The 21,377-nt window shown below is 35.9% G+C and overlaps 1 protein-coding gene across 1 annotated transcript; it reads left to right on the forward strand.

The window, feature by feature from the left end:
• The first annotated feature begins 20,106 nt into the window (after positions 1-20,106).
• On the forward strand, positions 20,107-21,045 carry LOC116900126 (olfactory receptor 50-like). The gene has a single exon (XM_032901900.1). The coding sequence runs from the start codon at positions 20,107-20,109 to the stop codon at positions 21,043-21,045; it is 939 nt and encodes a 312-aa protein (XP_032757791.1).
• The last annotated feature ends 332 nt before the right edge of the window (positions 21,046-21,377 follow it).

Below are 21,377 nucleotides of genomic sequence, written 5' to 3' on the forward strand. Positions count from 1 at the left end.
CCTTTTTCAGTCCACTAGGTAGCTGCATCCATCTTGATGGCTTTGGTCCTTGGGTATTCCTGAAGTAGTAGGAATTGGTGGAGAGGTTATCTTTGATTTTTTCTGGCATTGCAGGATTCTGCTAGGTATCCTTTTGTTGTACTATTCAGGATCTGCAGGTCTGTATGGATTGAGGATTGAGGTTGAGGATCCAAATATCTGATGAAGTTGTCGGTAGGAGTTGATAAGACAATGGAGGTCCACTGAGATAGCAGGCTGCTCAGGGCATCTAGGGCTGCTCAAGAGGACTCAATAAGTGAAAAAGGTGGGTAGAGGAAGGGAAGCTAACTTGCATGGTTCATAATTTGCAGGTCTGATGAAGGTGGATGGCAATGTGCAAGGAGAATCTAGGTCTAATAGGAATAGGAGCCTGGTCATGGCATTCCACAGAGGATTAGCAAGCCTAACTTTTTTCTAAATTCAAGATTTTTGTTCATTCCCACTCTCTATTTGGATCTCACATATAACTACCTCTTTTAGGGAGTAGAATATCTGGGTCAAATTTAGTTGTTGACGGTTTCCTTGGAGAAGATGAGCATTTTATGACTAGTATTGTAGAACTCTCTATCCGTGTCTTGATGTTTAACTATTCCTTTTTCTTTTTATCCTATTGACCAAATGATATTTCCTTCCTTAATATCTTTCTAATTAAGCTTACTCATTAGTGCAGCATCCTCTATTCTTTCAGGTCCGTGAAGCCCCTCATAAAGTTTGCATCCTTAAATTTTGCATAATTGAGAAATTCTTTAAAGGATACTTCATAGACTGATTTATGTTTTCACAAATCATATTTTTCGAGTTCTTTCTTTAGCCTGAGGGATGTCCTGAATGTCACAATATTATGCATTGCTGAAGTTCACCAAACACATTCTTCCTTCCAGGAATCCTGCTGTTCCTAACTACCTTGACAAGGAGAACAATTTCTCAAAGGAGGAACATGAACATTATTATGCAAATAAGCTGTATGCCTATGTCAACCATTAGCACTTGGGATCCAAATCCTTCTGGCTCTGATACAGAGGGGAGGACCATGTCACATCAACTCTTCCTTGACCATGTGAGACCAGATATATGTGTACTGATTCAACTGGTTGCAAGAATCTTCTACTGTACATATGATGAAGAGGTAAACATGTGGCTATCCCTCCCTTTCTGCCACACAAACAAAACAAGTGAACATAGCATAATTAATACCAACACTATTGAGATTTGGTATTGATGAGGCAACAAGAATTGATGCCTCAGTCCTGATCCTCCAAGATAGAAAAATTATAGAGCTTTCAATAAGGCCAGTCTGATGCTGACTTGTCCACGTTAGAAAAATCTATCTCATACCTTGAGGCCTCCCTGTCTTCTCTAGCATAAGTTGCTCTCCAAAATAGATGCAGGCTCACCTCATGTTCTTGCAACAGGGCACACTATGTCTTGTCCAAGGAGAACAATAATGTTTTGCTGCCCCATTCTGGGGACATCAAAGAATGAATGTCCATTGTATGGAAAAGGTAATAAGATAAAGAAAAAAGTTACAGCAATCTAAAAACAGATGAAAATCTCTTTTTAATTTTTCTCCATTGCTCAATACCCTCCTCCCCACAGTTGCAGGACACTTATTGTTACTTTTACTTGCTCTAACCAACTCATCATATTAAAATTTCAATATAAATCCCTAAACCCCAATCAAAGGTATGAGATAGAACCTAACTCAAGGGGACAATTAGAGGTCTCATTAAAACCTACTCCATTTTATAGCAAGGCCTACATTTGCATTTCTTTAAAAAAAAGCATGGCTTCTTGTAAAAATTAGACAATGAACCATTAATCAGCAATAGTCCTGACGTCTAGCCAAGAGAGATAGGCAGCTGAAAGACTGAGACTGTTCCTGGAGTATCTCAAAGGACTGACCAATCTAAAACTAATGTAACGACCAATCAGAAATGTACTAATGTAAATGTTGCTTACTTGGCCAATCATTTTGAAACTGACCTACCAAATCCCTCATATTGCCCTAGTTGCACTTAAAAAGTGCCTGCAAGCTCAACCCAGGGTTGGCATTTTGTATGAATTATTGTTCCCTCCTTGCTAGTTGTTTGTGCAGAATAAACACTGTTTTGCCTACTATTTATTGTGGCATCTTCAATCAGTGACTCCGACTCATTGTTTCACTGATTTTGTATATTGGTCTATTTATTTCTATTTTATTGATTTCAGCCATCAGTTTGATTATTTTCTGCTGTGTACTCTTCTTGAGTTTGTTTGTTGCTTTTTGTTCAAGATTTTTCAGGTGTGTTGTTAAGTTGCTAGTATGAGATCTCTTTAATTTCATTGTGAAGGCATTTAGTGCTATGATTTTTCTGTTTATTGCTTCCATAAGTTTGGGTTTGGGGTACAGCATCTAGAAGGGGTGGGCAAGTGGGCATAGAGAAAGCATAGACAGAGTGAGGAAGTTTGTCAGTTGGGCAGCCTACTTGGACTTCTCCAAGCCTCCCAGGTTTTAATAGAGTTGAGTATATGCCTGTTTGTGGACCAGAGCACAGCAAGTAGGAAGGTGCACGACTTGGAATATGATGGGAGGACATTGAGATAATGGTGAAATTTGAGGGTAAGGGAGCCTATCTGGGTTTCTTCCCAGTCCTTGTGGTCTCTAGTAAAGCTGGAAGTCTCTGTCCCAGACTGGAATCTGGTTTAGCACCAAATATCTATCTGGTTGTGTGCTAGGGTAAGAAGACAAGGAGAGTAGGGGACTCTTACTGATTCTTGCATGGTTATGTGACCACAAGTAGAACTCTTTGTTCAGGGTGTTATCAGGTTTCCAGGAATGCAGGGAGAGGGGAATTCTCTGTTGGCTTCAGACCTCTGATGTTCCTTGGTGGCAATAAGCCTCCAGGGATGCAGGCAGAGCTGGTAGTCCCTGATGGCCATAGTCCTGACTGTCCTCAGTGGCAACAGGGATGGAAACATATCTGTGGCTGGGGTAATGCAGTAAAGATCCACAATTGTAGATAGGCATGTGGATCAGAATATGGAGGACAGAGGGGATGGGAAGTTCCTGCACTTACTGGCAGTATACTGGGGCTTGTAGATTTCATGTGGTTGTCACAGGTAGCAGCAGTCCTCCAGAAATAAAAGCAAAGCCATGGCATGGAGAATGGAGTGCAGATCTGCATTGCCATTAAGAGTGTGGACTAGAAGATGCAGCAGAGAGTAGATAACTTTTCCTTATTCTTTTAAGGGGGATTTAATCATTTCCTCCTATTATTTGCTTATGTTTTCCTGAAAATTTGTGAGGAATTTATTCATTTTCTCCTTAAGGACTTCAATCAACTTCATAAAGCTGTTTTATGGTCTTTTCCTTGTGCTTCAGTTTTTTGAGATATTCAGATCGTACTTGTACTACTACTATAGGTGGGATTTGGTGGTGGCCTTATACATTAGCTGTGTTTTCTTGGGTTCTTACATTGGCCTCTAGACATCTTGGATTGAGTAATTAAAGATTTAGGTACTTATTTCTGAGTTTGGCTTTGTTGGCTGGGTGTTTTGTACCTTGGTTTCTGTTTCCTCCCTGGATTTTTTGGTTTACATGGGCTTTGGTAGCACAGGGATTCTTCATCCCAGTGGGAAAAGACAACTAGTAGGGCATATGTATGGTGATTCTGTTGGATGCCAACATAGTGAGGGAGTGAAAGATTTTGACAAGCAAGCTTGGTGTCTAATAGAGTAGGTAGGTTTAGACCTAGTTGGTAGCTGGGAAATAGCAGCTAGGAGGGCATTGGATGGGGGCTTATGGTGAGGAGGTTCTGAAATAGATAATAGGAGAGTTTGTTAGGCAGAAAGCCTTCCTGTACTTCTATAAGTCTGTAAGTCCTCTAATAGAGCTGTGAGCATCTGTCCCAGGCTAGTTTCTGATATATATATGGAATCTTCACCCAGTGGGACCTGAGGTATGACAACTAGAAGAGTGGGCAACTGGATATAGGGTATGCAGAGCCTGAGAGTCAGGCAGTCCACCTGGACTTCTCCCAGTCTGTCCTCTTTCTAGTAGAGGGGGATGTAATATTAAGTATGAAAATTTTAATCCTGTTGCGTTTTTGCCACATCTGACCATTTATGTTCCTAGATGAAACACACACACACACACACACACACACACACACACACACACACACACCTTATATTTTCAAATAGCCTTAAGTAGCACATTTGCTTGGAAGCTGCCTACCCTGCATGCTGATAGAATCAATTTGTTTTCTATAGGGGTTGGGTGCCCAAGTATATGGTCTGGTGGAAATGATGTAAATACAATACTTGTATAAAAATCTGAAAAAGTTAAACTAGAGAATATAATCCAACTATTCTGTGTTCTAAAATGAAATGGGCTACACATTTAATGAATAAATAAATTGTCATCTATTTCCATCAGAAATGTTGAACCTCTAAGACAAAGGTTTTTAGCTTCATTAATGGTATCCAATTATGCTGACAGATATGTTCGTAATAGTGATTATTATGTAGAAACAGATTCAAGTAGAGAGAACTTAGTGTTCTACAGCTACACTAGCAATTTTAGTGGGTGTGCTTCTCACAATATGATATGTAAAATTGAGTCCTTAGACTGGTGTACCACTTGGAAACTATAGAAATTTGAGCTATTATTTTTGTCACTGAAATATTAATTCATACATATAAAAACTGAGAAAACTACTAAGGAAAATGATATAAATGTAACAATCACCATTAAAATTTTATATATTACATATTATGTGTTATATATTTTCCACATATAATATATCATATATCATACATTGTGTGTCAAATTTCATATATTACATATTATATTTAACATATTACATTACATTATACATTATATATTTATATTACACATTGCATATTATATGATACATTATGTTTTATATATTATTACATATTATACATTATATGTTATATGTTTTATACTATGTTTTATATACTATATGTTCTGTGTTCTGTGCTATATGCTATATACTATATACTATACACTATACACTATACTATACCATATACCATAAACAGTATGCCATGTGCCATATGCCATATTCCATATGACACTTACCATATATGATATGGTCATATACCCCATATTATATATCATATATTACATATTACATAATATATATTTATGTATGTGGCATTGGAATGAATGCTATTAAAATATTTATTTAAAAGTCAATAGACTTAAATGTTAGAAATCAATACTGTAAGTGCTTAAGTTCTTTGCTCCCTTGTCATTGTATCTGCTTTACCCTTGAAGACAGTATCTTAACTGTTTCTTTCTCATTAGTGTATAATAATTTTGTGAATTGATGATTATTTTTGTTCATTTATCACAGAACTCTCAGAATCATTCTCTAAACATTGGCCTGTTATAAGCCTCTGTATTAACTACTATAGTGAACAAAGCTTCTCTGTTCAAGGGTGAGAACAGTATAAATCTATGGGTATAAACATAAATATTTAGAAAGCAGTTTGATAACATGACCATTTAGAAAAATAATAATAGAAAATTGTCCCTTAAGCCTCATAAGCTCCTCTGGTATAAGCATTTTAAATATTTACCTTGCATAAAATCTCACTCATGGAAAGTATTATTTGTATATAACAAAGTATTTAAATTCTTGAGACTATGGTGTGGGGCAACCAGCTTACAAAGTATCACATTCCACTTGAATTCCATAGTAGGCTTATGGCCTTATCATAATGTAAAATACATTTAGTTCAACTTACAAATGTCCCAATAATCTGTAATGGTCTCAACACTGTTTTAAAGTCAAAAGTCTCCTCTTAGACTCACGGCAATTTCTTCCTTGAATCTCCTTGTAAAATCAGAAAGCAAATTAAAAACCCTTAACACACCGTGTCATAGAATATACTCGACCAAAATAAGATGTAAATGCAGTATAGAACTCCAGGTCCTATAGCTTTGTTTGATGTCAAGAAGTTTAGATGGTTTGCCCCCCCCCAACATTTGTGCCTGCATAATATTCCTCTCTCATTGGCTGTTTATTCTCTGATTGCAAGTACCATAGGCGAATATCCTATAGTGTTAACATTTTCAATAACTTGGGGGTTTAACACTGTCCAGGGTTCAATTTCACAGTTTTACCTAGTGGCTTCTCAGGGACTCTTACTGGAACTCCAGTAACATGCTGCCCAGTGTCACTGTCTCAATGAAACTGCAGAAGAGAGTTCCATGGTTCTTTTATTCAAATATTCTTGACACATAGATGACATTGCAAAATTTGTTTGCCAGTTCAGTATAGATCATGTCACTGTTAAGCCACATTTGAGGAGGTTTATATTTGTTGTTGAGCAAAAGAACCTTCTGCCCTTTACCTCACAGTTTGGAAGTGTATCTGAGTGGATTCTTATTCCCAAGGCAGACCTTCCTTTATTCCACTGCAAATAAGGCCTCTACTAAATAAGAATTCCCTTACAAGTTCCAGAATTTCTTCAAACACAAGTCTTAGCTGTAACTTAATGCTTTTTAGTGTCAATTCCTTTTCTGTCTGAGAGCTTCGTCATAAGAGTTATAACACCACCGTCTGAGAAAGAGATCAGTCCTCCCAAATTTGCTCCCAGAGCTCCCCTGCACCCCTTGCCAGATAGTCAGTTTCCTCCTGACTCAGCCTGACCCAAGAAAGCAGCAATGGCAGAAAGGAGCAGCGCCAGCAGCAGAGGCAGCAGAAGCAGTACCCTCTTCCTGCCTGAGTTCTCTCTCCTTCATCTGAACCCGAGCACATAGACGGGCCAGAGATAGTTGGGGAAAGCCCCCTGTGTGGAAGACAACACTACATGTATTTGTTAAATTACAATAATAGAACAAAATATGTCTTATATGTAGAAAAACTCACTAGAAGTTTATTATGTAGGATATTATTTGTTCATTCAACCGTTTGTTACATAAGTATACTCCATATGCATCAGTACATGACATTGCACAGTCATACCTCCTCTTTCTTGTTTATCTAAGTTCACTAAAACATTCTTTTTAAAATTGCGATTGAATGTTTTATATGTAAGTACTATATTTACATAATTTCTCCTTCCCTTTTTTGTCAGATTTCTGCCATGGGCACATCTATCCCTTCTCAAATTCATGGCTTCTTATTCTTTAGGTACTAATGTTATTTGTGTGTGTGTGTGTGTGTGTGTGTGTGTGTGTGTGTATGTGTGTGTGTGTGTGTTTCATTTATTAACTGTTCTTATTGGAATTCTGTTCAGGAAGATATCTCCTGTGTCAATGCATTCAAGGCTATTTCCACTTTTTTTTTCAGTCGTATTTATTGAACCCGGTTTTATGTTAAGGTCTTACTTTGACTTGTGCTTGAGTTTGTGCATAGTGATGGATACAGATCTTTTTGTATTCTTCTACATGCCAGTTATACCAGCACCATTTATTTAAGATGCTCTACCCTCATTCTGCACAGCAAAAAATATTAAAATCCAAACTCATGGATACTTCCCTGCCTTAGGACATTTATTTTCCTGGCTGAAAGACACACAGTCTTCACATTTTTAAATATGCCATATACAGCACAATAGCTGGGGAGCTGCCTATGCTCCATGCAATTAGAATCTACTTTCTAACCGACTAGTTATAACTTATTATTTACTAAGTTGTAACTGTCTGCTCTTAACCCAGTTGATCAACACTCTTCACCACATTCTCTGAGCTCTTTGCCTATGACAGTGACCCTTTTCCCTCCTGCATATTTTTTCTTCCATGGTGGTTCTCTCCTTCCTCCTCCTCCTCCTTGTTCTGTCTCTCTGTCTCTGTATCTCTCTCTGTCTCTGTCTCTGTCTCTGTCTCTGTCTCTGTCTCTGTCTCTGTCTCTCTCTCTCTCTCTCTCTCTCTCTCTCTCTCTCTCTCAGAGACTGCAAAATTTCAAACCCATTTATGTCTCTTCTGCCCATCTATTGGCCATGGATATCTTTATTCACCAACCAGAATTAACTTGGGAACATATTGCCAGGGGCTACTTGCAGACTCCAAGTCTTGGGGCCTGCAGTTAACATTACAATAGAGAGTAAAAGACAAAAGCCAAACAATTTTGTATTTCTGACTTCTTTTTTAAATAAAAAAGAACTTAAGTGTCCAAGTGTGTGTGGACTAATATCTGGGTATTCAATTTGATTCCATTGATAAACCTCTCTGTTTATATGCAAATACCATATGGCTTTTATTACTATAGTTCTGTAGTACAGCTTGAGATCACTGAGGCTTATACCTCTGAAAGTTCTTTTACTGTACAGGATTGCTATACCTATCTGGAGTTTTTTTGTTTCTATGTTATGAAGTTCAGTATTTTTCCTTGAAAGTCTGTAAAGAGCTGTTGGTGGGAAATATTAATGGGACTTGTGTTGACTCTGTAGATTGCTTTTGGGTAAAATGGATATTTTTACTATGATATTCCTACTGATTCATGTTCATTGGATCTTTCCCTTTTCTGAAAGCTTCTTCAAAATTTTCCATCAGAGACTTAAAGTTATTGTAGTGTGGGTCTTCCACTTGCTTGGTTAGAGTTACCCCAAGATACTATTATGTGTAGGTACTTGGAACTGTGTTGATTACTTGATTTCTTCTTGTTGTTGTTGTTGTTGTTGTTGTTGTTGTTTTTGATGTTGTGTTTGTTTTCCAAGACAGGACTTGTCCTAGTGCTAGTGCTGTAGACAGAGATAGCCTCAAACTCACACACTTACCTCTGCCTTGAAATAGCTATAGGCATGTGCCACCATCACTCAGCTCTTCTTTTCCTGATTTTGTTTTCAGTTCCTGATACTTTAATGAATGTGTTTATCCGATGTAGCAGTTTCCTGGTAGAAATTTTGGGATTGCTTATGTGTTCTATCATATCATCTTCAAATAGCTAGTACTTTAAGTTCTTTTTCAATTCATATCCCTTGATCTCCTTTACTTGCCTTAATGTTCTGTTTAAAAATTCAAGTACTACATTGAATAAAAAGAGTGGACAGCCTCATCTTGTTCCTGATTTTAGATCCTAATTTGAATTTCTCCTCACTTAATTTGATGTTGACTATCAGGTTAATGTAAATAGATTTCATTATGTTTAGGTTTTTCCCTCTTATTGATGATCTCTCCACAAGCTTTTTTCATGAAGGTTATTGGATTTTGTCACAGGCATTGTCACCAATAAATGACAAGGTTATGTCTTTCAGTTTTTCAAAGCAGTAGATCATGTTGACAGACTTTCATGTCTTGAACAATTCCTGCATCTCTGTGATTAGGCCTACTTGATCATGGTGGATGATCTTTTTGATGTGTTCTTGTATTCAGTTTGTGATTAATTTACTGAATAATTTTATAACCATGTTCATGAGGGATATTGGTCAAAAATTGGATTTTTGTATGGCTTAGGTATCAGATGGACTGTGCTTTCATACCATGAATTTCACAGTGTTCCTTTGGTTTCTATTTTGCTTACTAACTTTAGAAGTATTGGTATTACGTCTTCTGTGTAAGTCTGATAGAATATTGCATTTAAGCAATCTGAGGAGCACTTTTAATTGAAAGAATTTTATTGACACTGTTTATTTCCTTATGGATTATAGAACTATCTGAATACTTTATCTGATCTTTATTTAACTTTAGACATGGCATCTACTGAGAAAATTTGTTTTAGATTTCCAACTTTGGGGAGTACATGTTTTTGAAGAATGATCTAATGATTGTTCAGAGTTCCTTAATTTCTGTTAGCTCCCTATTTCAATTCTGATTTTATTAATTTGGATATGCTCGCTGTGTCTTTTAATTGGTTTAGATAAGGGTATGTCTATCTAGTTGATTTTCTCAAAGAACCAATTTTTTGCTTGATTATTCTATGTATTGTTCTCTTTGATTTTATTTTGTTGGTTTCAGCTTGGATTATTTTTTCTTTCTGGCTGTTTACTATTCATGAGTGTTCTTGCTTCTTTTGTCCTAAAACTTAGGTGTGCTGAACGTTTCAAAAATGTGTGTTCATTTTTCTAATTTGTTCATTAAGACGGTTAATGCTATGAACTTTTCTTTTAACACTGCTTTCACTGTGTCACATAAATTTGGGTATGTTTTACATTCATTTTCATGGAATTCTAGGAAGTGTTTGATGTAAGCGGTTGTATCAATTTTCCTATGTCTGTTGAGATGTTCTTTATGAGAGATTATATGGACAGTTTTTGAGAAGGTTCCACGAGGTGTTGAGAAGAAGATATATTCTTTTGTGGTTTTGAATGAAATCTTCTGTAGGTATTTGTTGGTCCATTTGTTTCATTACTTTTTTATTCAATATTAATTTGGGTTTTTATGACTTGTCCATTGGTGAGAGTGGGTTATTGAACTCTTCTACTATTAACCAGTGGGTTACATTGCATGACTTAAACTTTAGTGGTGTTTCTTTTATGAATGTGAGTGGCCTCGCATGTGGGGCATAGATATTTGAGAAAATGTCTTGTTGGATTTTTCCTTTGATGAGTATGAGGTATCCTTTTGCTTCAGTTTTGATTATTTTGGTTGACAATCTATTTTTTTCGATACTAGACTGACAGCTCCAGCTTGTTTCTTGGGCCTGTTTGCTTGGAAAGCAGGTTTTCAATTTCTTTACTCTGATGTAGTGCCTAGTTTTGTGGCTGATGTGTGTTTCTTGTGTGCAGTAAACTGATGGATCTTGTTTATGCATCCACTCTTAGCATGGGCCTTTTTATTGGGGAATTGAGTCCATTGATATTGACAGACACTAATGGCAAATGATTATGTGTTCCTGGTATGTTGATGTTGGTGGTGCTAGTGTGCATGTATGTGTTTTTCTTCTATTGGTTTTGCTTTTGTAAAAAGTTTTAATTTCTTGTGTTTTCTTATATATAGTTACCCTCCTTGTGTTGCACCTTTTCTTCTAGTATCCTCTGTAGGGCTGAACTGGTGGAAAGATATCTTTCAAATTTGCTTTTGTTATGGAATATCTTGTTTTTTCATCTATGGTGATTGAAATTTATGCTGAGTATAGTATTTAGGAGAAACTTTTTTGTCTCTTAGGGACTGCAAGACATCTGCTCATGGGCTTCTAGCTTTTAAAGTTTCTGTTGAGAAGTTGGGTATAATTCTGGTACATGTGCCTTTATATGTTACTTAGTCTTTTTCACTTGCAGCTTTTAGTCATCTGTCATTGTTCTGAACATTGATTGTCTTGGTTATGATGAGGCAAGATGATTTTCTTTTTTGGCCCTATCCATTTATTTTTCTGTAAGTTTCTTAGGCATTTATAGCCATCTCTTTTTCTGTGTTATAATAATTACTTCTATGATTTTGTTGAAGATATTTTTGGGGCCTTTTATCTTGGAATCCTCTCTTTCTTCAATAACTATGATTATTAAATTTGGTCCTTTTATGGTTTCCCAAATTTTCTGGGATTTTTATTTCATGAACTTTTTAGATTTAGCATTTTTTAACTGATGCATCCATTTCTTCTTTCATATCTTCTACACCTTAGTTCTCTCTTCCATTTATTTGTTTGTTTTCTGTAGGTGATACTTGTGTCTGTAATTCTTATTCTTTTTCCTAGGATTTAACGCTCCTGAGTTGTCTCTTTTGCTTTTTTATTGCTTCTATTTCTATTTTCAGATCCTGACCTGTTTTATTCATAACCTTAACCTGCTTGATTGTATCTTCTTGTATTTATTTACAATGCAGGGGATTGGAATGTAATCTCACCTGGTTTAACTGTTTGACAGCAGTCTTCCATGAACACAAGCACAGCTGTGTCCTAGAAAGTTCAGTGCATACCTAGGATTACAGGGCAAAGATCATTTTCCTTTTCCTTTTTGAAATACAAGGTTCATTCCTTTTATTTTTCATTAATTCATTTATTTTTTCACTTCCCTTCCCAATATTAGCTCCTCAACTTTGACTCTCCCATTACATAAATCCTCCACCACTCCCTGTTTCATTCTCTGAAAAGGCGTAGCCCTCTGTGGCTATCATATGCCCAATGGGGGACACATAATATCACTACAGAACTAGGTTTATCCTTTCCCATTGAGGCAAAACAATACAGCCCCATTAGGAAAAAGGGATCCACAGACAGGCAACAGATAGTGATTCCATTTGTTTGGGGACCTGCATAAAGAAACTGCACATCTTTGGGGACCTAGATCCAGCCTATGCTTCCTCCCTGTTTGGTAGTTCAGTCTCTGGCAGTCCTGAAGGGTCCAAAGTAATTGATTTATCCTGCAGAGTCCTTGTCTTCTATAGGTCCCTCAATCTTTTTTCCATCTCTTCTTTTTTTATGTTTCCCCAAACTGTTAAAAGACTTATTTTTCTTCATCATTAGATTTCCTTTAAACTGTATTTTTCTATATACTTAATTATACCTTATGTAAAAATATCAATTTGTTGATGAACTTCTGAATTATGTTACTACAAATTTTAAACTGCCTCTACTTACATGCATGCAGATATCATTGGATGTAAGTCTGATAGCACATGTGTAGCCATTGGGAATATATATGCATATTCAATGGTAAATAATACCACATTATTTCTTTGTTAAAAGTGGCTATGATTTCCAGTTAATTTTATTAAGAGTATTCATGGAGAATACACAAGAATAAATGTTCAATTATTTTTATTTTTATTATTGTCTTTAATCTTTTTTTTTATAGTTCAGTCATTATGATCCTCTTATTCTGCCCTCCAACAGTTTTTCATCCTTTTACTCTTCCCCATTTCCCCGAAGATATCTCCATCCCCCCACCTCTCCATACGCTGTCAGGCCACCCCATTCTCTAGGTCTCAAGTCTCTCAAGTGTTAGGGACATCTTCTTTCATTGAGGTCAGACCAGTCAGTCCTCTGCTACATATGTGACAGGGGACTCAGACCAACTAGTATATGCTGCCTGGTTGATGGCTTATTGTCTAATTTCATTTTTCTACATACCAAGTGCCAGTTAGACCCACCATTTAATGAAGATGTTTTCTTTATTTTATTGTAGATTTTGGGTTCTTGGTCAGAGATCAAGTGCACATAGGTGTGTGGCAATATTTCATAGGTGTGTGATCATCAATTCTATTTCCTTGATCAACCTCTCTTTCTGTACCAATACCATATAGTTTTATTGCTCTATAGTGTAGCTTGAGGTCAGGGATGGTGACTCCCCCAAAATTCTTGTATTGTTATGAATTGTTTCTGCTATTTTGTGGGTTTTTTTTTGTTTTTTGTTTTTCCATATGTAATTCAGACTGACTCTTTCCATTTCTTTAAAAAACTGGGTTGGAATTTTGATGGGGATTGCACTGAATCTCTAGATTTCTTTTGGTAGGTTGGTCACTTTTACTGTTAATCTTAAACATCCATGAGAAAGGTAGATCTCTCCATTTTTGAAATCTTTGATTTCTTTCTTGAGAGACCTGAAGTATTTCTCAAACAGATCTTTCACTTGTTTGGTGAAAATTCCCTAAGGTATAATGTAATATTCATGAATATCGTGAAGATTGTTGTTTCACTATTTTATTTCTTAGCTCACTTATCATTTGTATAATGGAGAACTTCTGATTTGCTTGAGTTTATTATGTATGGCCACTATGGTGAAATTGTTTATCAGCTGTAGAAGTTCTCTGGCAGAATTTTTGGGGCTGCTTATGTATATTATCATATCATCTACAAATAGTGTTACATTGACTTCTTCTTTACCAACTAATTCCCCATGTTCTTCTTTTATTGTCTTATTGCTCTTTCTCGAAATTTGAGCATTGCAGTGAATAGATAAAGGGAGAGCTGTCATCCTTGTTTTGTCCTTGATTTATTGGGATTGCTTGAAGTGTCTGCTCATTTGACATTGGCCTTTGTTTTGCTATATGCTGCATTTATTTTGTTTAGGTATGGACCTTGTGTTTCTGATCCCTTTTAACATGAAAAGATATTGTATTTTGTCAAATGCTTTTTCAGCACCAAGAGGATCATATAATTTTTTTGTTTGCCTGTTTATATAGTAAATTATGTTAATAAAATTTCATATATTGAACCTACCTTGCACCCCTGGTTGCATACTTGATTATGATAAATTACTGTTTTAATGGATTTGTGTGCTAGAATTTTATTGAATGATTTTGCATGGGTATTCATAAGCAAAATTGGTCTGAATTTCTCTTTCTTTGTTGAGTCTGTGTTTTAGATACCAGAGTAATTGTAGTATTATGTATGAATAATGAAGTTTTCCTTCTATTTCTATTTTATTGAATAGTTGGAGGAGTGTTGATCTTAGCTGTTCTTTGAAGTTCTGGTAGAATTCTGCACAAAAGTCATCTGGATCTGGACATTTTTTGTTGTTCTTGTAGTTCAGAGGTTTTTAATGGCTTTCTTTATTATCTTAGTGGGTATGAGTCTGTTTAGATGGTTTACCTGTTCATGATTTAACTTTGCTACATAGTGTCTGCCTAGAAAATCATTCATTTCATCTAGATTTTCCATTTTTGCTGACTATAGGCCTTTGTAGTAGGTAGGTTCTGATGACTTTTGAAATTCCTCAGATTTTGTTATTATGTTTCTTATTTCATTCCTGATTTTCCTAATTTGGATACTGTTTCTGTGCCCTTTAGTTAGTTTGTCAATGGTTTAGTCTATCTTGTATCTTCTTTTTATCATTCTGTTTGTTTCTAATTCTTTGATATCAGCCTTGAGATTATTTTCTGCATCTATCCCTCCTTGGTTTATTTACTTCATTTTGTTCTAGGGCTTTCAGATATGTTGTTCAGTTGGTAGTGTTTGCTGTCTACAATTTCTTTATGGAGGCACTCAACACCACAGGTTTTCCTCTTGGTAGTATTTTCTTTGTGTCCCATAATTTTGGGTATATTGTGCCTCCATTTTCATCAAATTCCAAAATTGTCTTTAATTTCTTTCATTATTTCTTTCCTGATCAAGTTATCCTTGAATAGATAGCTGTTCAGCTTTCATGCTTATGTGCACTGTCTGTTTTGTAGTAATTGAAAACCATCCTTAGTCTGTGGTGATCTGGTAAGATGCATGGGATTATTTTAATCTTCTTGTAACTCTTGAGACTTATATTGTGACTGATTATATGATCAGTTTTGGAGAGGTAGCGTGGCATGCTGAGAGAAGGTATATTCTTTCGTTTTAGGATGAAATGTTCTATAAATACCTGTTAAATACATGTGTTTCATAACCTCTATTACTTTCACTATGTCTTTGTTGAGTTTCTGTTTAAGTGGCCGGTCCATTGGTGAAAGTGGAATCTTAAAGTCTCCTATTATTACTGGGTGGGGTTCAAAGTGTGTTTTGAGTTTTAGTAAAATTTCTTTTATCAATGTTGGTACCCTTATGTTTAGGGCATAGATGATCAGAATTGATACTTTCTCTTGGTGGGTTTTTCTTTTTATGAATATGAATTGTCTTTCCCCATATTGCTTAATAAATTTTGGTTGAAAGTCTATGTTATTGGATAGTAGGATGACAACTCAAGCTTGTTTCTTGGGTCCATTTACTTGGAAAACTTTTTTCAGCTTTAACTCTAGTACTGTCTTTTTTTGTCACTTAGGTGTGTTTCTTAGCAAAATGCTAGCGCTGCTTGCATATCCAGTATGTTAAGGTATGTCTTTTAATTGGGGAATTGAGTCCTTTGATATTGAGAGATACTAGAGACACACCATTGTTAGTCCCTGTTATGTTTGTTATTGCAGGTGGAGCTACATGTATGTGATCCTCTCCTTTTGGTTTTGTGGTGACATGATTAATAACTTGGGTGTTTTGGGGTTTTTTTGGTTGGTTGGTTTTGCTTTTTTTTAATTGGGGAGAGTTGGTTTGTTTTTTTGTTTGTTTTTTGTTTTTTGTTTTTTACTATGTTTTTGGGTTTTTTGTTTTTTCGTTTGTTGGTTTTGGGTTTTTTTTGTTTGTTTGTTTTTGTTTTTTGTTTTGTTTTGTTTTGGTGTAGATACCCTCCAAGTGTTGGAGTTTTACTTTTAGAACTCTCTTTAGGGGTTGGATTGGTAAATAGTTATCATTTAAATTTTATTTTTTCATGTAATGTTTTGTTTGCTCCATCTATGATGATTAAGAATTTTGGAGAATATAGTAGCCTGGGTTAGTATTTGTGTTCTCTTAGATTCTGCATGACATCTGCCCAGGCTCTTCTGGCTTTTAGGGTCCCTGTTGAGAAGTCTGGTGTAATTCTGATATGTCTGCCTTTATATGTTACTTGGCAGTTTTTGTCTTATATCTTTTAATATTATGTCTTTCTTTTGTGCATCTGGTGTTTTGATTATTATGTTATGAGAGGATTTTTTGTTGTATAATGCATTTGCTGTTCTATAGATTTCTTTTACATTTATGGTCATTCTTTAGGTTGGGGAAGTTTTCTTCTATGATTTTGTTGAAGATATTTTTGGGTTCTTTGAGCAAGGAATCATCATTCTCCTTTATTCCTATTAGTTTAGTTTTGGTCTTTTCATTTTGTCCTGGATGTTTAGGGATAGAATTTTTTTATGTTTTGAATTTTCTTTGACCATTGTGTTGATACCATATAAGGTATCTTCTACACATGAGATTCTCTCTTTATGTGTTTTATTTTGATTTTGATGTTTCATCTCTAGTTCCTGACTTCATTCCTAGGTTTTCCATTTCCAGGGTCACCTCAACTTTCGTTTTTTTATTTTATTTTATTTTATTTTAATTTTTTTATTGTATCTACTTGAATTTTAGGTCTTGTGCCTTTTTTCTCAATTCCTTGCTCCATTTGATTGTTTTACTGTATTTCTTTAAGGGATTTATTTGTTTCCTCTTTAAGGGTTTCTACCTTTTACCTGTGTTTTCTGTATTTCTTTTGGTGAGTTAATTTTTTCCTCTTTAAAGGATGTTATTATGTTCATGAGATAGGATTTTAAGTTAGCATCTTGGTTTTTCAGGTATGTTTGTCTGTCTAAGGCTAGCTGTAGTGGGAGAAGTATGTTCTGATGGTGCCAGAGTATATTGACTTCTTTTGTTCATGGTCTTGCACTTTCCTCTCACCATCTGGTTATCTCCGGTTTTAACTCACCTGGTGGTCTCTGTCTGGAATCTGCCTCCTATAACCCTGGACTGATGCAGGTCTCCTGGCAGGCTTGGGGTCCTGGCTGTAGCAGACTTCCTGGGAGGCGTTTAGACTGGAGTCTTGAGAGAAGCAGACATGCTATTGGTCTGCCCAGGTGGAAGGCACATGCCTGAAAGTAGGTCAGTTTCAAGCAGGGAGTATAGGTGGGAATGAGTCCCAAGTCCACTGGCCTCTGCTGTTTCTCAGCTGTTGAGCTTATTTGGGACTGTCCCTTACCTTTGGCAGTGTCTGTAGCAGACCTCTTAGAAAGAATTCAGACTATGGTATCTCCTGAGGAACAGACATGCTAGTGGTCTGCCCATGTGGAAGGCATAGGATTGAAAGAAAAATTCTAAATCTTGATGTGCAATTAAAGAAATTTACAAACATTGCAGAAATAGTTCCCTATTATTATGGAAGTTGATCTTTTCTTGCTGTGCTAACAAGCCTATTTAGAATTATTATCCCCCAAATTATATGAGATTCTGTTTTCAACTGTTTTGTGTCTGTATGTGAGAGCATTGTGTTATTGAATGTCATGTTATCACAGGAGTCATATTGTAAGCAGCATAAAATGATGAAGAATCTTGTTATGGTTGCCACTGGTAGTTCTTGGGGGTAAAGGGAATCTCATGCCTTCTTGAAAAAAGTTCTATCCATAAGGGAGTCAATGACAATGAAGCAATTTTATCCTCTATGCCTCTAATTTGAATCTGGGGACAAAGAGTACACCCTAAGTCCTCTAACTGACTTAAAATTAGAGCTCACATGGACTCCCCAGTATATGTAGACAATGTATATGCTCACATATCTATCATATCTGATTCTGAACTTATTACTCTTCAGTTTGTTGTGAAGGATAAATGACTGCTTCAGATCAAGCTGTTTCTTCCAGAGAGAAATGCAAGACCTTTACCATGCTTTTTTGCTAAAAGTATCTGTAGTGTGCTTTTCAGAACAGGAATAGAATGTGAATTCTTCTGTATCACTGCATAAGTTTGGGTTTCCCTCTGTGTCTTTCTAAGTCTGTTTGTCTTTCTCATTATCCATCTCTCTGTTCAGCATGCCTTTCACATCGCAACGATCACACTATGACTTGGCATACAGTTCCCTATGCAGTAATTAACCTTGCTTTGAGAACCTGCCAAACCTTTGAGATAAAAGTGTGCGCGCCCTCAAAATGATCTTAGAAAACATATCCTTTTTTTAAAAAGAAAGTACAAAAATAATCCTTTTTGCTCACATTTAACTTAAGCACAATTTCTATTTGTTTTATTCCAACTTCTTCCCAAATCTCTGTGATTTTTCCATAATTACTCCTGATGTTCACATTCTAGCTAGTATTTGTGGCTTCCCCCTTCTGCTTTCTACCTTGCAGCCAGCATACCACTACTTAATTTCGCTACTTCTCTTTTTTCAAGGGGATGTTACAGTACTTAAACAGATATAAAATTTATATCTTAGCAAATTAATCATGATATCTGCCTGCTTCTCATATATTCTCCAACATTTATATTTCTATGGCTGTATTTCCCTGCATTTTCCTTATTTCTCAAAGGCCCTAGCAATGTATTTTCTAACACTTGCTTAGAGACCCATATTTGTAATATTTTATATACCCTCTTTCACTAAAAACTTTTCATAAAACATATATTAACTTTTTCACCACTTTGGCTTCTTATGATTTGTCATTTTTGCAAAACCATGGATGCCTATTTCTTTAAACTAATTTTTTCTGAATATATCATATATAGTATCTAAAATGAAATAAGAATAATACTTCTTACTGCAATACTGATCAAAATATTAACATTAGAAACAGTCTACCCATGTGCAGATAGATAAAAAGCATTTTCATTGTGAAAAAGTAATTGCTATTAACAGAAATAAGTAGAAAATGTGGTATAATTAATTTCATGCAATATCACCTTAAGTGAGTTTTCTTTTTACAGATTGAGGTGGATGATGTATTGGCAATTTAAAAATGGTCTTGTCTAAGTTGTGATAAGTCATAAATTAACTCTAGTTAATGCCTGGAAATAGTGAAGAAGCAAAGAGATGGTTGCCAGTCAGAGGGACAAACTGGCCACTAAATAATTTTTCAAATACAATATAACTACAGAGGTTTTTTTTTTTGGCTGAAGAATATCAAATCTAATTTTATCATGTTCCTTTTCCTGTTAACATTTTTGCAAAACCATTAATGCCTATTTCTCTAATGGGTAGTGCATGATTAAAGGAAAAATAGAGAAATACCAGGTTGGTAACATACCAAAATGCTGTAATTGTATAGATAAACATCTTTGACTTAAAAACCCTGGTTAAGAGTAAAATGTGACATTTACTTTTGCTAAAAAAGCACACACACTCAAGGTATTTTTTGGCTGATATTTGGGAAGGACACATAGCTGCTTGTAAGCTGGTATTGGTATTTTAAGTTAGTGGCAGAGACTCATGCTCTTAATGCTTTGTACATCTGCCATTCCTGCTTTCTCACAGATTTAACATAGCACCATTGGTTCCAGTATCTTGATTTAATTGATGGGAAAAATTCCCTTGGGCAAGTACATCTAAGAAATCTTAAAAAGTCATAAATCATTGAAACTGTGCTGAATTATCTATTGGCTGATTTTCACTTTTATACTAATTCCTTAATTTAATATTTTCTTGGTAAAATCCAGGCATCTTAATCTGGAACTGGGTCTCATCTAATAATTGTTCTGATGGTTCATTGTTTTCCTCTGAAACACAGTCTGTTATTTTCAAGTTATATCCCTTGCCCACTATCACTAGACTATTACTGTGACAAATACCTCCATATTAACATTAAAAAAAGGTGTACTAAGTGGTTTAAACTAACATCATTTTCAGTACTCATGATTCATAAAATGTTTCTACAATATAATTCTCAAAATTACTTCTCTTTCCCATTTCTTCTGTTCACTCACAGCAGAAGAGCAGAGCATGAGGAGAGATAATGAGAGCATTGTCTATGAATTTATCCTCTTGGGGCTCCCCATTCGAGCGGAAAACCAAGGCATGTACTCTGTCCTGTTCCTGATCATGTACCTGACCACACTGCTGGCAAACCTGCTCATCATTGTGCTCATCAAGCTGGACTCTCATCTACACACCCCCATGTACTTTTTTCTTAGCCACTTGGCCTTCACAGACATCTCTTTTGCATCAGTTGCATCTCCAAAAATGGTTATAAATATGCTGACGCACAGTCAGTCCATCTCATATGCTGGATGCATTACCCAGGTATATTTCTTTTCAGTTTTTGCTGTTCTTGACAGCTTTCTTCTGACATCAATGGCCTATGACAGGTATGTGGCCATCTGCCACCCTCTGCAATATTCACAAATTATGAATGAGAACCTCTGTTTCCTTCTAGTAGTAGTTTCCTGGGCCTTATCTACTGCCAATTCCCTTGTGCATACTCTTCTCTTTGCTCAACTGAGTCACTTTAGAGAAAATATCATTCCCCACTACTTCTGTGACCTGTCTACTTTGCTGAAGCATTCTAGCTCAGACACTACCATCAATGAGCTGGTCATTCTTCTTTTAGGTAATGTGGTCATCACCCTGCCATTCATATGTATTCTGGTCTCTTATGGCCATATTGGAGTCACCATTCTGAAAACTCCTTCAATCAAGGGAATCTACAAAGCCTTGTCCACATGTGGGTCTCACCTCTGTGTGGTTTCCTTGTACTATGGAGCCATCATTGGATTATATTGTGTCCCCTCATCTAATAACACTAATGACAAGGATGTCATTGTGGCTATGATGTACACTGTGGTCATACCCATGGTGAATCCCTTTATTTATAGTCTGAGAAATCGAGATATGAAAGGAGCAATTAGAAATATCTTCAGCAGGAGACTTTGTTCACAGTGATGGACATGGTCTTCACTGTTAACATCCCTACTTCCTCCTCCTTTTCTCCATTCATCTTTTATTCTGTCTGGGAAATTTTACATGGCTCTTTTCTTCACTCATGTCTCCTTGCACAATTTTCTTGTCTGTTTAACAGTCTTACTGATTTTCAGCATCTTGGCAATGTTGCTCATGAAACTCATTCATCTTTTCTTTGTCTTGCAAACATTTTACTTGTTTATATTGTCATTACTAAGTCTTCTTTAGTAGACAACGTTGTAGCTTTTCCTCTTTGAAGGTGACAGAAGTATTTCTTCTCTTAGATTTATGATTTATTTTTATCTTTCCTCTTA

This window comes from Rattus rattus, chromosome 5 (genome assembly GCF_011064425.1).
Source record: "Rattus rattus isolate New Zealand chromosome 5, Rrattus_CSIRO_v1, whole genome shotgun sequence".
Classification (NCBI taxonomy): Eukaryota; Metazoa; Chordata; class Mammalia; order Rodentia; family Muridae; genus Rattus; species Rattus rattus.

What these genes read in the sequence shown, in the direction of transcription:
- LOC116900126 (XM_032901900.1), top strand. Translation starts at nt 20,107, where the DNA reads ATGAGGAGAGATAATGAGAGCATTGTCTATGAATTTATCCTCTTGGGG.